Genomic DNA, 13,771 nt, shown 5'->3' with positions numbered 1-13,771 from the left:
TATATATATATATATATATATATATATATATATAAAATTAACTATAAAACAATTTTCAGATTTTAGATCAGGGTCCCTGGTCACACTTTTCATTCTTCTGTGCTCATTGTTGGGAGAGGGAATTGGAATATACCTTGCTCCCCAATGCCACTTCCAGGTTCTCCTCTTCTTTCAACATCCAATAATCTCTCCTCCTTTGATGTTCATGCTATTCAGATCCACCTAATGAAAGACCTGGTAGCTGTCCAGGTCACTCTCCTTTCTTCCTCAAGGAGTTCAATACCTGTCTTACCTTTCCCAATTCCTGTCTTCATACCTGGGATCTTTGTCATACATATTGGTTCTCCCTTAAATACTCTAAAAGCACTTAATTCCTCAATCTAATTAAATCTTACCTCCTGATTCCTCCATCTCACCTTCCCAATACGCAAAAATAGGATGTTATCATCAACCACAAATTACCTCTCAGTTAAAGAATTGTGTATTCTCCTATTCAAGCATAATCTAATGGTTTTTCATCTCTCCTTTACATAATCTCTTTTCTTTTACATAATCCTACTCCTCAGCTATAGTATGACCTCTAATTCTTTGACCCCCTCAATTCTCAGGCCATTTTCCTCTAACTAGCCACTCTCTCCTCATCTTCCCATCCATTGAACCAATTCAATTCTACATTGCCCTCCTCTCTTGAATCTCTAATCCCCTATCATATCACCAATCATTACACCTAGCCAAGCCTCAGCCTTATACCATTCCTCCCATTTTTAACTATATATGTGCTGCTAAATGAAAGTGGAGAAAATCATGCAACTGTTGTGATTGAATCTACTACAGACTTGTTATATAACCTCAACAGGGCCCTTACTGCTATGAGGCAATTCTACAATACTTCCCTTATCAATTTGCTATCCCTTCTTTCCAGAGCAACTCTTCCAATCCTTTTTATCCTTCCCCAAAACTCCTATGGCTCCTTCTCCCACTCTCTCAGTTTTTTTTTTCTGTCTTTCTTCTCTACCCTTCCCTCTGTCCACATGAGTTACCATGCTCATACCAGCAGGTGCCCTGGCCAAAATATAAATTTTGATAATTGAAACCTTACATCATATTTTGGGATTTAAGGACTAGGACTCAGAGACCTTAAACCCAAATCACTCTGGCTCTTACTAATTGACCAACAATAGAGCCCAGGCCAAAACCCTTGGTCATTGTTTGGGCATGCTCAGAGTGAATGTAAATTGCAATTGTTCTGCTTGGAGATCTCATCAGCTTTCATGTATTTAATTATCAGCTCTATGCTGATGATTCTCTAGAGAGGCTTGAACTGGGATCTATTGTTGGCTAGTCAATGAAATCCAGAGTAATTTGGATTTTGTAAAGGACAGGAACTTTGGAGAAATATACTTAAGACTCAGTATGATTGATTTAAACAAGGTGTTAAGTCAATGGAATTGATGACAATGGTTATCTAGCTTAGCATGTGAGTTCTTTAGTTCAGTATGATTGATTTAATCTAACAACAAATAATGATTCCCTAATGATATAATGATTGGTTTATACTCAGTATACTGTAATGATGTAATGGTTATAGAGCATATAAACGGGACAAACTGAGCCAGAGACAGACTTCAAGATAGAGACCATCATGGTGGCTCTCCTGCATTCCTCCACTGAAACTAAGACCCATTCCATCAGGCCTCCAGAAAGCTAGGCAAGCCCCAGGCAAGGAGACAGACTGTGAAGGAAACAATAAAGACTTTTGGACTTTATCCCTGGATATTCTTGATTACTCTGATGAAACAAAGGTTGGTTCCAAGATCTCCAGAAACCTAACCAGAACAATACAAGGTTCAAAAGATGTTCAACAAATTTTAAGTTAAGAAGAACTCATTAGTGATGTTTTTATTAATTTGAACATTTCAAGATCTTATATCTTTTACATGATTGTGGAAAGATGAAAACCAATGACTGATATTAGTATAGAAATTATATATATAAACATATATTTTACATATATTTAGGGATAATCAGATAAGATAAGCCTCCAAACTTTAAACTCCAAGCTCTAAGTTCATTAACCTGTTATAAAGTTCACTTGTGTAAATACAAGAATGCTGACTCTACCATTAGTCCTATGGGACAAAGACCAAGGTGGGTAAGAAAATGGTAAATATCCAGATCTCCATCCTCTTTTGCTTAATCATGTGGCCAAGCCAGCATGGGTGGAATGTCCAAATGTGACATAGAAAGTATCCCAACTTATTTTGTCCCCCCTCCTTTACCCAACATGAGAAGGCACCTATCTTAGGAGCACTTAGTGACGACCTCTTGCCTTACCCGTCCTGTGAACACATGTACGGTTACATCATTTCTGGCCCTCCTGGAGATTGTATTTTACTTTTTCTCTCCTGTGTATCCTGGTATCAAAAAAGTAAGGCCCTGGGGACAATGAAGTATCTTAGATCATGAGGAAGACATGAGCTCCTACTCATTAAAGTACACCATCACCCTTTAATAAATGGTTATTGAGTCAGCACTATGACTCAGGATTTCTTGCAGACTGGACATTTTTGGGGCCAAAATTGTCTTCTCTCTTCAGATTTTAAGCTCCTTGAGGGTAAGAAATGTCTTTGTCTCTTTTTGTATCACTTAACATTTAACACAGTGCCAATACATAGTAAGTGGTTAATAAATGTTTATTGATGAATTGATTGATTGCTTGATTCCTAGCTGTCTGTAGACCCCACTTTGAGAACTGTTGCTCTAGTGAACATAATGCTAACTTGAGATTCAGAAGACTTAGCTCCAAATCACTGCTCTGCCACTTAATTGAGTGATCTTGATCAAATACCTTATTCTCTTTGGTCTTTAGTTTCCTATCAATAAAATAAAATGAATGACCTCTATTTGCACTGTTGGAAGAAGTACACTTCAATAAGAGATCATGAATATCCACTGAATGAATCAAACATTTAAATATTTGTCCTGACATTGGCTGAGATACTGGGAAGGATTCAAAGACAAAAAACAGGTCTTGGAAAAAAATAATGACTTCTCTTTTAGTGACAGGATCATGGCTTTTGTCATGAGAATTTGTTTCCTTTTATTAGTTTAGGATTCAGAGCTGGAAGAGACCTGAAGTCAGCAATAACCTCTTCATGTTACAATTGTGGAAACTCAGGTCCAAAGAAGTTGAAGGAAGGACTTGCCCAGCATGGTGACTAGGACTCACTGTAGTTTTTTTTTTTTTTTTTTTTTAAGGGCATTAAAATTATTTCTTCCATCTGGGAGCTTAAAATTTGTCTGTTACTGGTTTTCATCTTTCCCCAATCATTTAACAGATATGGTAAGACTTTCAAATGCTCAAATACACTAAACACTATTAAATTCCTCTTATTTAGAGTGTGTGATAATTCTGGCAGTTCAGTATCTATAATTCTTATTGCCTAGAAACTGTATGAAATTTAACCTAGACATTTCATTGTGGGGATTTGTGATTTGAAAATTTATTTTTGCGCTGTATTCCCGTTTATGCGTTGATTTAGAATAAGCATTGGATATAATGTTACATTCATTCTGGCCTTTCCACTCATTTCCCTTACTATACCACGGAAGCCTCCTCACTCTGGCCCTCTCCCTCTTCCTCTGACGGGCTACTCCCTCCCAGAATCCTCGTTTTAAGATTCTCTCTCAGGTCGGCCATAGCTTTCTTCCTCTCCAGAACGAGCACTTGTGTTTCCAGACTTTGCCAACATTCCCCTCCACCCCACCGGCGCCCTTTCATGTGTCTATCATTAGAGTGAAAGATCTTAGACCTGGCACTTTCTTCCTGATTTTATTTGTATTTCAAGTATTTAGTTCAGTACCCTGCACATTGTAAGCGCCTAATAGGTACCTAATTTGGATGTTCTTTTGTTACTGTATTATTAAAACGACATAGCTATAAAAAGAAACTAAGAATTTATTATTCCGTCGAAAAATAATATTTTGAAATCACAGAGTTTTCCATAATTTTCCCTCTCAGGAGAAACGCTATTACTTTGACTCGTGCCTACAATAAAAGCTAGTACTGCTTGTTATTTAAAAAAAAAAAAAGCTGTTGGAATAATTGTTAAGGATGCCACGGACAGCGCACTTTTCAACGCCTTTAAATCCACTGGTCCCTCCTCCTTCCTCCTCCCTAACATAGGACCATGTGCTGGAGGGGGGGAGCGGGGTGGCTGACTATCCAAGATGTCTAAAATAGTGCCTGTTCAAAATTCTTGGACAACAACTCCCATCTCCGTTGTCGCTTAGCACCCCCACCACTTCACTCGGGAAGAAGTCTAAAATGTGTCTGTACCCCTAGCAGCCGGCAAGAATGGCTTTCATAGTCCGGGAAATGAACGGAGAACGGATATTAATATCAGGCAGTTCGGAGGGCAGCCTCTTGCTGTCCCTGGCGCGCCGAGGGCTCAGCGAGGACCCCTGCGACGGCTGCTACGACGGACTCGTGGGCGTGAAAAGCGGGAGTCTGGGCGGCAGATTTTCTGTAGTTGTTTTGTCAACTAGACTTCTTTCTATTTGCCCTTTAGCCCTCTCGTAATCAGTGTTGCCCTCTGCCTTCAACAGCATGTCTGTGAGCGAGATCTTCATTGAACTGCAGGGATTCCTGGCTGCTGAGCAGGACATCCGAGAGGCGAGGCTTTCCCCGGGTTTTCCACTCGGCCTCTCCCCCCCACCCCCCAACCCCAACCCCGTTAAACCTTTGTCCCGTGGGCCTTTCTCTCCCCCCACCCCCTCCCGGCTGTCCTCATCCTGCGCTTCCCTTAGTGGGGTCCTCAGGCTCTTTGCCTGTGGCTTCTTGCAGGCCTGCGCTCGTGCCCCGCCCCCTCCGGCTTTTGCTTTCCCTTCTGGTGAGAAAATTTCAGGCCAGTCTTGCACCTCATCCAGGACATTTTGTTAAATTTCGTTATTCATTCTACTTCTTACCCGGAACGTGCACCTGCAGCCCCCCGGCAGTGATAATAAGCGCAGGGATGGAAGAGTACATGTTTTATTTAGTCCAGTCTAATAATTTTACAGATGGGTAAACGGAGGCCTAGCGAGGGGAATGTGACTCACCTGAGGTGATACATCCTTTGGCTCCAAATCCTTCGCTCTCTGTTCTGCTCCTCGAGTTTAAAACTCAGCAGAAAAGGAAGATTTACAGAGTGTTGGGATTTGGGGGGGGGGTGATGGCAAAGAAGGGCTAAAGTCCGATTTGATTCCCAGTCATCTAAATAGTCCAAATCCCTGGAGATTTGGATTTTTGTAGTCAATGTTCTTGGAACATTACCCGGAGGACAACATCGGGTCAAAAATGTACAAAATATGGAGAGTGAGGGCTTTGCCTCTATTTGAGTCAACTCTGTGGAACCATCTTTTCTTTCCATCTTTAATTTTATAGTCTAAGTTTTTGTTTGTTGATGGTAATGGGCTTTTAAAAAGCTTTGGTTTTTAAAATTTTGTGGTTTATCTATCTGATGGCTGCTGTGAATGAGAAATGTAGAAAAGTGGAAGTTTTAAATTTTGAACTTACAGGGCTTTTAATGTATTTAGTATGTGGGAACAAGTGATAATGATTTGAACTTTACAGGTTTTTTCATTTGAATATTAATTAAGTGGGTGGTATTTTTAGTGGAAAGTGTGAAAAGCTAAAGTGGTGCTAGAGATTATATTAAATTTATTTAATAATTTAATCTTTCATTCTCCTCCCCCAGGAAATCCGGAAAGTTGTGCAGAGTTTGGAGCAGACAGCCCGAGAAATCTTAACTTTGCTTCAAGGGGTTCATCAGGGTTCTGGATTTCAGGACAGTGAGTTCACATTTGTTTTGATATTGATATTAGACAGATCAACACTTCTATGGTATGTGCCTTTCCAGCCAATGGTTGTAATTCACACATTGTACACATGTATGGCTATGCATTTTCTGTTTAAAATGACCATTTTGCTTTTAATGATGTTGTTTATGAATTGAAGGAGTAAGTTGCTATTTATTTATTTATTTTGTTTGTTTGTTTGTTTGTTTTCCCCCCCTGAGGGCTGGGGTTAAGTGACTTGCCCAGGGTCACACAGCTAGGAAGTGTTAAGTGTCTGAGACCAGATTTGAACTCTGGTCCTCCTGACTTCAGGGTTGGTGCTCTATCCACTGCGCCACCTAGCTTCCCCCTATTTATTTTTTAGGTTTTCTGAGTTAAGGTTGGTTTGTATCTTTAAATTACTTTGAATATCTGTATTATGTAATTTGTTATTTAAAATCCTGTGATAAAATCCCACTAAAAGTATGCCTGTGGCATTTGAGAGCTATAATTTGATTCTTTTGTTTTATAGTGTCCCTAGTTGAGTGTGCTGTGGTTTGTATTTATAAACTAAAGGTAGTAAGTATTGTTTCTGATTCAAGGGTTTTACAGTCAACTCTGAATTGGAAGCAGATTGTGTCAAAAGTCAAACTGAAGATCCTTCTGCATAGCATGGGCCCACATGGTTGAAATATAGTTTATTAGAATATTTTATCCTGCATTTGTTGATGACATTGGTAACCACTGGCTCATTGAAGGAAAGAGGCTGGCTGATAGATTCAATATAAGGTGGAAAAAAAGATGTTATCACAGGTCTCATAATTGATATTATGAAAAATAATATCAAGGGTACTTTGCATCTTTCTGAGGAAAACTTTTGTCTTCTCATCACCTTTTTCTTAATCCTCATGTTCCCCTCTTTTTTCAATTTGAACATAGACTAGTTTGTTTTCCGTGTCTGTTTTTAAATTGGTTAGTCACTGTCACTTTGAAAGTCAAGGTTATCCTTTCCAGACTTGGTTGAGGTAGTAGAAATGTATGTTAACAATGGCTCTGAAGCGAAAAATATGTTGCTTTGTTTCCAGGTACTTTACATATGGAGACAATTTAGGCTAGAACCTTATGTGATATTCAATCTTGTCTTCATTTGTTAATTTTGGTCATCTTTTTACGATCAGTTCCAAAGAAATGTCTGAAAGCTCGAGAACATTTTGACACAGTAAAAACACAGCTTACTTCTCTGAAGACCAAGTTCCCTGCTGAACAGTACTACAGGTTTGTGAGAAATTTAATGTGTTTTGTAGAAAACCAAAGGAGAGAATGTCTCATGGATGCTATTAGTAAGCTACATCTGAAACTCTGCAGACACAATGCTGAGGAGTCACGTGACAGTTAGATGGGAAGGACTGGCCTTTTACATTTAAAGCTAAAATGAGATAATAAAGTCTTTATCTTACGGACTTTTTTTTTTTTTTTAAAGAAATGAAAATAATCTTATTTTATAGTCTTAGTCTATGCGAGAGTCTGGTGATATTTAGCCAAAATTTTAGAATTCAGTTGTTTCAATTTCCATTAATTTTTAAGAAAAACAAATATTGCAGAATCTGAATAGTGAGAGACATTTGGCTGATCTGTTTGAGCCTCATTTTTTCAGGTACAGAAGGTTGAAAACCAGCAAAATTAGTTTACTTGTTTGAATTTATAAAACAGAGCTATGACAACAAGGATGAGAGCCCGGTTCCCCAAACTCCCAGACATTACTTAGGAAGCATTTCTAATTTGGCTACAGTAATGTTGAACAAGAAGATAACTTGAGGTGGGAATGGAGTTTTTCTAATTTACACAAGTTTTAATTTATATGCTTATTTCACTGTAGATTTCATGAGCATTGGCGGTTTGTATTGCAACGCTTGGTCTTCCTGGCGGCATTTGTTGTGTATTTGGAAACAGAAACACTTGTGACCCGAGAAGCAGTTACAGAAATACTTGGCAGTAAGTTTGTTCTTAAATTTAAATGAATCTATGTAATTTGGGAGGAGAGTAGATTTTTAAAAATGTTTCAAGACAAGACACTTTAGTATTTATTTTTGATGAAGGGAAAAAAAAAAAACTTGAACATGATTGAATAGCTAATTTGTCATGTTCACAGCTGACTTGAAGGGCATTTAAAAAAATTAATTAAAAAAAATCCCAATTCAGAAAAATATTATGTCTCTCCATCTTAATTTTTGTAACATTAGTTAGCTAAGTGATAATTTTCACATTATATTGGATCTGGTTAGCCAGCCCCTGGGGAAAAAAAGAAAAAGCCTCTTGTAATGAATGTATATAGTCATACAAAACATAATCCCTCATTGGTCATGGTCCCAGGAAGATCTGTCTCCCTCTGCACCCTGAGTCCATCGTGATAAGGTCCATCACATGTTTCCTCTTGAGTTTTCTGGAATCCTGGTGGGTCATTGTGTTGATCATAATTCCTAAGTCTTTTTTGAAGTTTTTTGTCTTTGCAATAGTGTTATTGTTCTATTCATTTCATTCTGCATCAGTTCATATAAATCTTGCCAGGTTTCTTTTATAATATTCATACATCATAACTTGTTAATCTCTTCCCTAGTATTTAATGAGTACCCTGTGGGGGGGTAATTTGAATCTGCTTTTATATTGTTGGAACCAAATTATATTTGGAGCATAATCTTACTTTAATGTGACATTTTTAGTTGAACCTGATCGAGAAAGAGGATTTCATTTGGATATTGAAGACTATCTCTCTGGAGTGCTAATTCTTGCTAGTGAACTGGTAAGAGAACACTAATTTGTCTTTTTTAAAAATCAGCTGTTTGAATTATCAAAGGATAGCCACTGAATGGTCAATATTGTTAGCATATTAAGTCTCCTATCATCCAACAAATGTTTATGGAACATATATATTTCCACAGCCCTTGTTGAATAATTATTGAGTTAAAACTATGTACCAAGCACTATGCCAGATCTTTTCAGATACATGCAATATATCCATGCTCTCAAGTAATATAAAATCTATTGGATGAACATATGAAAAGTTAATTAACCACAAGGTGATACCAAATGAATGTTATAGTGTAGAAGATACTCCAAGATGTGATTTCCTTCCTTAAGATACAGTCTAATTATGGGGAAAAGAATAAATGCATGAAATACTGTTGGCAAGAGAGGATATCATGAAATGTACCTTATATGGTAAAGACTATAAATGTGACAAATTCAAAAAAGAGAATGTAGTTAGTATGAACTGGAGTCATTAGGAAGGTTTTCTTAATAGAAGGAAGATCTTTAGCAGGACATAATACAGGTTTGAAGAGAATTGGTTTTAAGATAATACTATGTTTTTAATGTATTCTTCAAATTTTCTTTATTGTTTTTGTGTGACTGGTACAATGATAATAATGACAACTCTTATTTATATGTTTACAACAATTCTTTTTGTTAGATAGTGAATATTTTCATCCCCATTATACTGATAGGCAACTGAAGCTTAGAAAAGTTATGACTAGTTCAGGGTCATATAGCTGGTAATTATTAAAGGTAGGAATTGATAGTTTTCTGTCTATCATTTTACCGTGCCAATATGTTTTTCAGTATGAACTATTTAGAAGACTTCATTAATTCTATTCATCTCTAACTAGATTTATGAAAACAGTTTAGGTATGATTGGAGAAATCTTAGAAGATGTGGAATTATAATAAACTTTAGCAAGTCTTAAGTAAGCTGAAATAATTTTATTTTCTAATGGTTTACTTTGAGAATCTGTATTTATTTAACAGTATATATAGAGAGGTGGGGATTTGATTTGAAATACTTAGGCATCCTCTCCCCTCCTTTTTTTAGTATTATATTTCAAGTCACATAGTGCTAAAAAGTAGCATTTTAATGATATATTACAATTTTTTTCCCCTTCTGTTTACAGTCTCGTCTGTCAGTTAACAGTGTCACTGCTGGGGACTATGCCCGTCCTCTTCATATCTCTACTTTCATTAATGAGCTAGATTCTGGCTTCCGACTTCTGAACTTAAAAAATGATTCACTGAGAAAACGATATGATGGCCTGAAGTATGACGTGAAGAAAGTAGAAGAAGTGGTCTATGACTTGTCAATCCGAGGTTTCAATAAGGAAGCAGCAGCTGCTTGTACAGAGAAATAGATTTCCTACTTGTTGGCCTTGCTTACCTCTGATAGTTGCCAGTGAGGGGTGGGAGCTTTAACAATCCCTCTCCTGTGGTAGTTTAGAAGATGCAAAAGCTAAAAACTTCTCTTTATTTTCTTACCAGTTGCATGGTGCAGGTATAAGAAATGAGACACTTTTTTAAAGGAAAAAAAAAGTCTTCAGAAGGACAATTCCCTTGTTTAAGTGAACTTATTCTATAATTTAGGGTATTTCAGTTCCACCAACAGTAGTGACTGCCAACTTCTTGGTAAAAATAGTTCTCATGTTAATCCTGACTTCCTTGACATATTGTATTGAGTGTTTGATGTCTTGCTTGTACATTTTTCCCTCTGTGATAATTCCTACTCTTTACATATCCCAAAATGCAGATCATTCATGCCTGGATCTGGCATGAACTTATAAATAGACAATTAAAAAGAATTTTTATAAATTAAAAAAATATATAAAACATGCTTTCTGGTTAAATAATGCTTTTGTTAATTCAAGTCCTGTGAATGAATTGAGTGTCAAAGTTTTATATGGGAAGTATTTCTTAAGTATTCTTAATATTTGTAAAAATAAGATTTGATTTGCATAATCAAGCTAAAAATTATTTGAGGAGGTAAAGTGTCTATATAGATGTTTTTGGTGATTTTTTTTTTTTTTTTTGACCCTCTTTAAAGGATGGTAATATCAGGCTCAAACAAAAATTTAATCTTTAAAAAAACCTTTGCATTTTGATGTTGCCAGAATGACTCACTTTCATAAGAATTACCATAAAAACAGTCTCTGTTTTTAGTTATAATCACATGCTTCATGTGATATATGCCTAGATGACAAATCACATTTCTAGAAATATTTGTTTTTGCAGAAATTTTAATATGTAGTATTTATTTAGACTACATATTTATACTACATAAGAATTCAGTAGTTTGTACCTTGTATAAAAGAAAGGTATTACCCTTAATACTGTATTTGTGAGGTATTTCAAATTGAATGCCATTGGTTTCCTAAGTACCAGTATTAAATTTTAGATTTATGAATTTTGGTACATTATTTCAACTTTCTCCTTTTCAACTGGTAGGTAGAATTAAGGATACTCTCCATCAGTTATTCATGGATGTAATGACTGTTATTAAGACTGTAACTGTACTGCTTAGAGTTAATTGAAGGAAAGTTGTCATTCTTTATACTTGTAATACAAAGTATTTAATAGCCTTGAGGTTGAATACTAGTCATTCTGTTTGTAACATAGAACAAACACGACCATAATTTAAGTTAAGAATTTTGGCCTTTATGCTAAGGAAAATAGAAACAGTGACACAAGTTATTATAGAGATTAATTTATAAACTGTTGACAGCACATAATTTGCAGACTATTGACAGCTGTGAATTTTAAAGGTTATTAAAGGGAAACATTTTTTGAGAACTTTTTCAAAATAGTGCATTGTAGAAAGGTCTGTTTTAAAGGACTGAAAGATGCTCAGGCAGGTAAAGCAAGGCATTTAAAATATCACTATCAGATCTGAAAAGGCTTTTCACTTATGTGATCTAAAGAAGATGGGGAGTTAATGTCAAATTTTTTCTTTTTAAGTATTGATTCTGCTTGAGAGTGTCCAAAGTTCTATGGGAAAAATGCATTCAAATGGGAGAAGGATAAGTTGATTTTTGAATGTGTGTTTTGTTTATTTGTTTTGCTGTATTGCTGTCATATAAGAAATAAAATTTTTTTATTATTTGTAGTGGTAATCAGTAGTATGATATGAGAATATTTTACATAGAAACTTATTTTCTATAAGCTGGCGCTATAGAAGAATGAGTTTTGTGCACATATCAAATATGGCATGAAAGATTCAACACTGGTCATAAGAACCATGCTCTAACAGTCTCTAATGTAAGGGACAGATATCTGTGTGTTAAAGTTTGGCCCACGAATCAGAATTATTCTATTTATGAGATAAAAAGAAACTACAATTACGGTTTTTAACATGACACAAGTTTCATCACACTTTCAGAATTAAGACAAGGTGGGAAGACATGAAAGGAATTGCAGCTTCTCAGATTTTGAAGGGACCTAAACTCCATGTTATTGTCTTGGTGTTTAAAAAAAATGAGGGCAGGGGATGAAAGGATTATTTTTTATTTTAGAATGAACAGTTTCTCTCTATATATTAGTTATAACTTCCATGGAAATGCAGTAAATGGTGGAATAAGTACACTTTAGGTACAGGCTTGCCAGAAACAATTTTTGTGAATTTGTCTTTAATGAAAGCATTTGAAAAGATTTCCAAATTGGTCAAGATCCCTTCACATTCTCAGACTTGTTTCATATAAGTTGTTTTCACATAGCATTGGTAAGAATCTCAAATAAGGAAACAGTCACAAGATGAATACATAATTTAGGTCAATTTTATCTAATAGAATCTTAGTCATTTAATCTTTCAGAAATGCTTAGGGAGTCATTCTCAAAACCACTCAATCCATTCTGGACCACTCCTATCAGCTTCTCCAAACTAATCGTAGGTGTGACCTGCTGGAACCAAAAGATAGCTTCTTAATGCTACCTATTTCCTTCCTAATCCCATAAGGGGATGGGAAAGGCAATGAACATGAAGTATTTTTCATCCAAGCTTGCTTACCAGTCATAATCTATTTTCTAGGGCCTTGACTTTTTACATACTTTTCTAAAGGAAATAATTTGGAGGTTGTCGATCTTGCTTTAAAACATGTTTTGAAAACTAAATATAATGTTTCTTTTGTAATCTTACATTTTTTTTCCCCCACACATTTAAAAACATGAAAAGAGATCTGTGGGCTTTATCTGACTCCCAGATGGGTCCATGACATGAAAAAACCTGCTCTAGCTCTAGGAGAGAGGTGGGGATGAAAATTTTAGACTCTTGAGAAGATTGGTTAGATAATGATAAAAGTTTCTTCAGGTTAGTCTAGAAAATATTTTAAACTATAGAAATGTTTAGAAGAAAAATGCTTATTTTTTAGATATTTTCAAGGGCAGCTAGGTGGTGCAGTGGATAGAGCACCAGCCCTGAAGTCAAGAGGACTTGAGTTCAAATCTAGCCTCAGAATACTTAATATGTCCTAGCTGTGGGACCCTGGGCAAGTCACTTGATCCCAATTGCCTCAGGGGGGAAATTTTTTTTTTCAGTTGAATTGAGAAGGTTGTTTAATAAAATCTGGAGGAAACCAAGGCTATCTTATTTTTCCCTCTGAAAAATTACCTATTTCAGTTATATCCTTTATTTCCACTTCCCTTCTGTGTAATGGGCCTGGAACTGATCCCCCTGTGTGGAAGGGAGCCGCCCTAATGTCAGTCATCTTCAGGATGTGGTTGGGGTCGACTAATAGAGCTACGAGTCAGTAGATGCGTGGAACTATGAGTTGCCTGGCCATATAAGGAGAAAAACGGCTAGGCATTGCTAAAGGAGCTGGCCCCGCCCACAATGGGAGGTTTCGGGGAGGGTCCGAGAAGAACCTCTATAAGAGGAATAGCCAGCGGCAGCTCGGGGAGACATTTTGGGGAGCAGACAATAAAGAACAGCTCTGCTACATGTTGGCTCTCTGTTTGCTTATTCCCCGCTCCTGTCTCCGGAGCGGGGCCGGAGACGTCCGAAAGCTGGTGGAAGCTAGAAGCGCGCGGTAAGAAACTTTCGGTTTCCAGTGAGACTGCAACAAGGGGTGTGGCAAAACCCCCCAACACTTCTGGACACTGAAGGTAGAATGGAAGGAACAGATATAAGACATTATTTTAAATAA

The 13,771-nt window shown here is 36.6% G+C and overlaps 1 protein-coding gene across 1 annotated transcript; it reads left to right on the top strand.

Moving 5' to 3' along the window:
* The first annotated feature begins 4,445 nt into the window (after positions 1-4,445).
* TSN (translin) lies at positions 4,446-11,746 on the top strand. Its single transcript, XM_074301764.1, has 6 exons — positions 4,446-4,675; positions 5,739-5,832; positions 6,996-7,092; positions 7,694-7,809; positions 8,535-8,614; positions 9,761-11,746. The coding sequence occupies exons 1-6, from the start codon at positions 4,610-4,612 to the stop codon at positions 9,992-9,994; spliced, it is 687 nt and encodes a 228-aa protein (XP_074157865.1). The 5' UTR covers positions 4,446-4,609; the 3' UTR covers positions 9,995-11,746.
* The last annotated feature ends 2,025 nt before the right edge of the window (positions 11,747-13,771 follow it).

This window comes from Sminthopsis crassicaudata, chromosome 3 (assembly GCF_048593235.1).
Source record: "Sminthopsis crassicaudata isolate SCR6 chromosome 3, ASM4859323v1, whole genome shotgun sequence".
Lineage (NCBI taxonomy): Eukaryota > Metazoa > Chordata > Mammalia > Dasyuromorphia > Dasyuridae > Sminthopsis > Sminthopsis crassicaudata.
The sequence above is the reverse complement of the archived record's forward strand: the minus strand, read 5'-3'. Positions and strand labels throughout refer to the sequence as shown.

Coding starts and splice junctions, on each gene's coding strand:
- TSN (XM_074301764.1), top strand. CDS start 4,610: ATGTCTGTGAGCGAGATCTTCATTGAACTGCAGGGATTCCTGGCTGCT. Junction 4,676..5,738: donor CTGAGCAGGACATCCGAGAG/GCGAGGCTTTCC, acceptor CTCCTCCCCCAG/GAAATCCGGAAAGTTGTGCA. Junction 7,810..8,534: donor AGTTACAGAAATACTTGGCA/GTAAGTTTGTTC, acceptor TGACATTTTTAG/TTGAACCTGATCGAGAAAGA.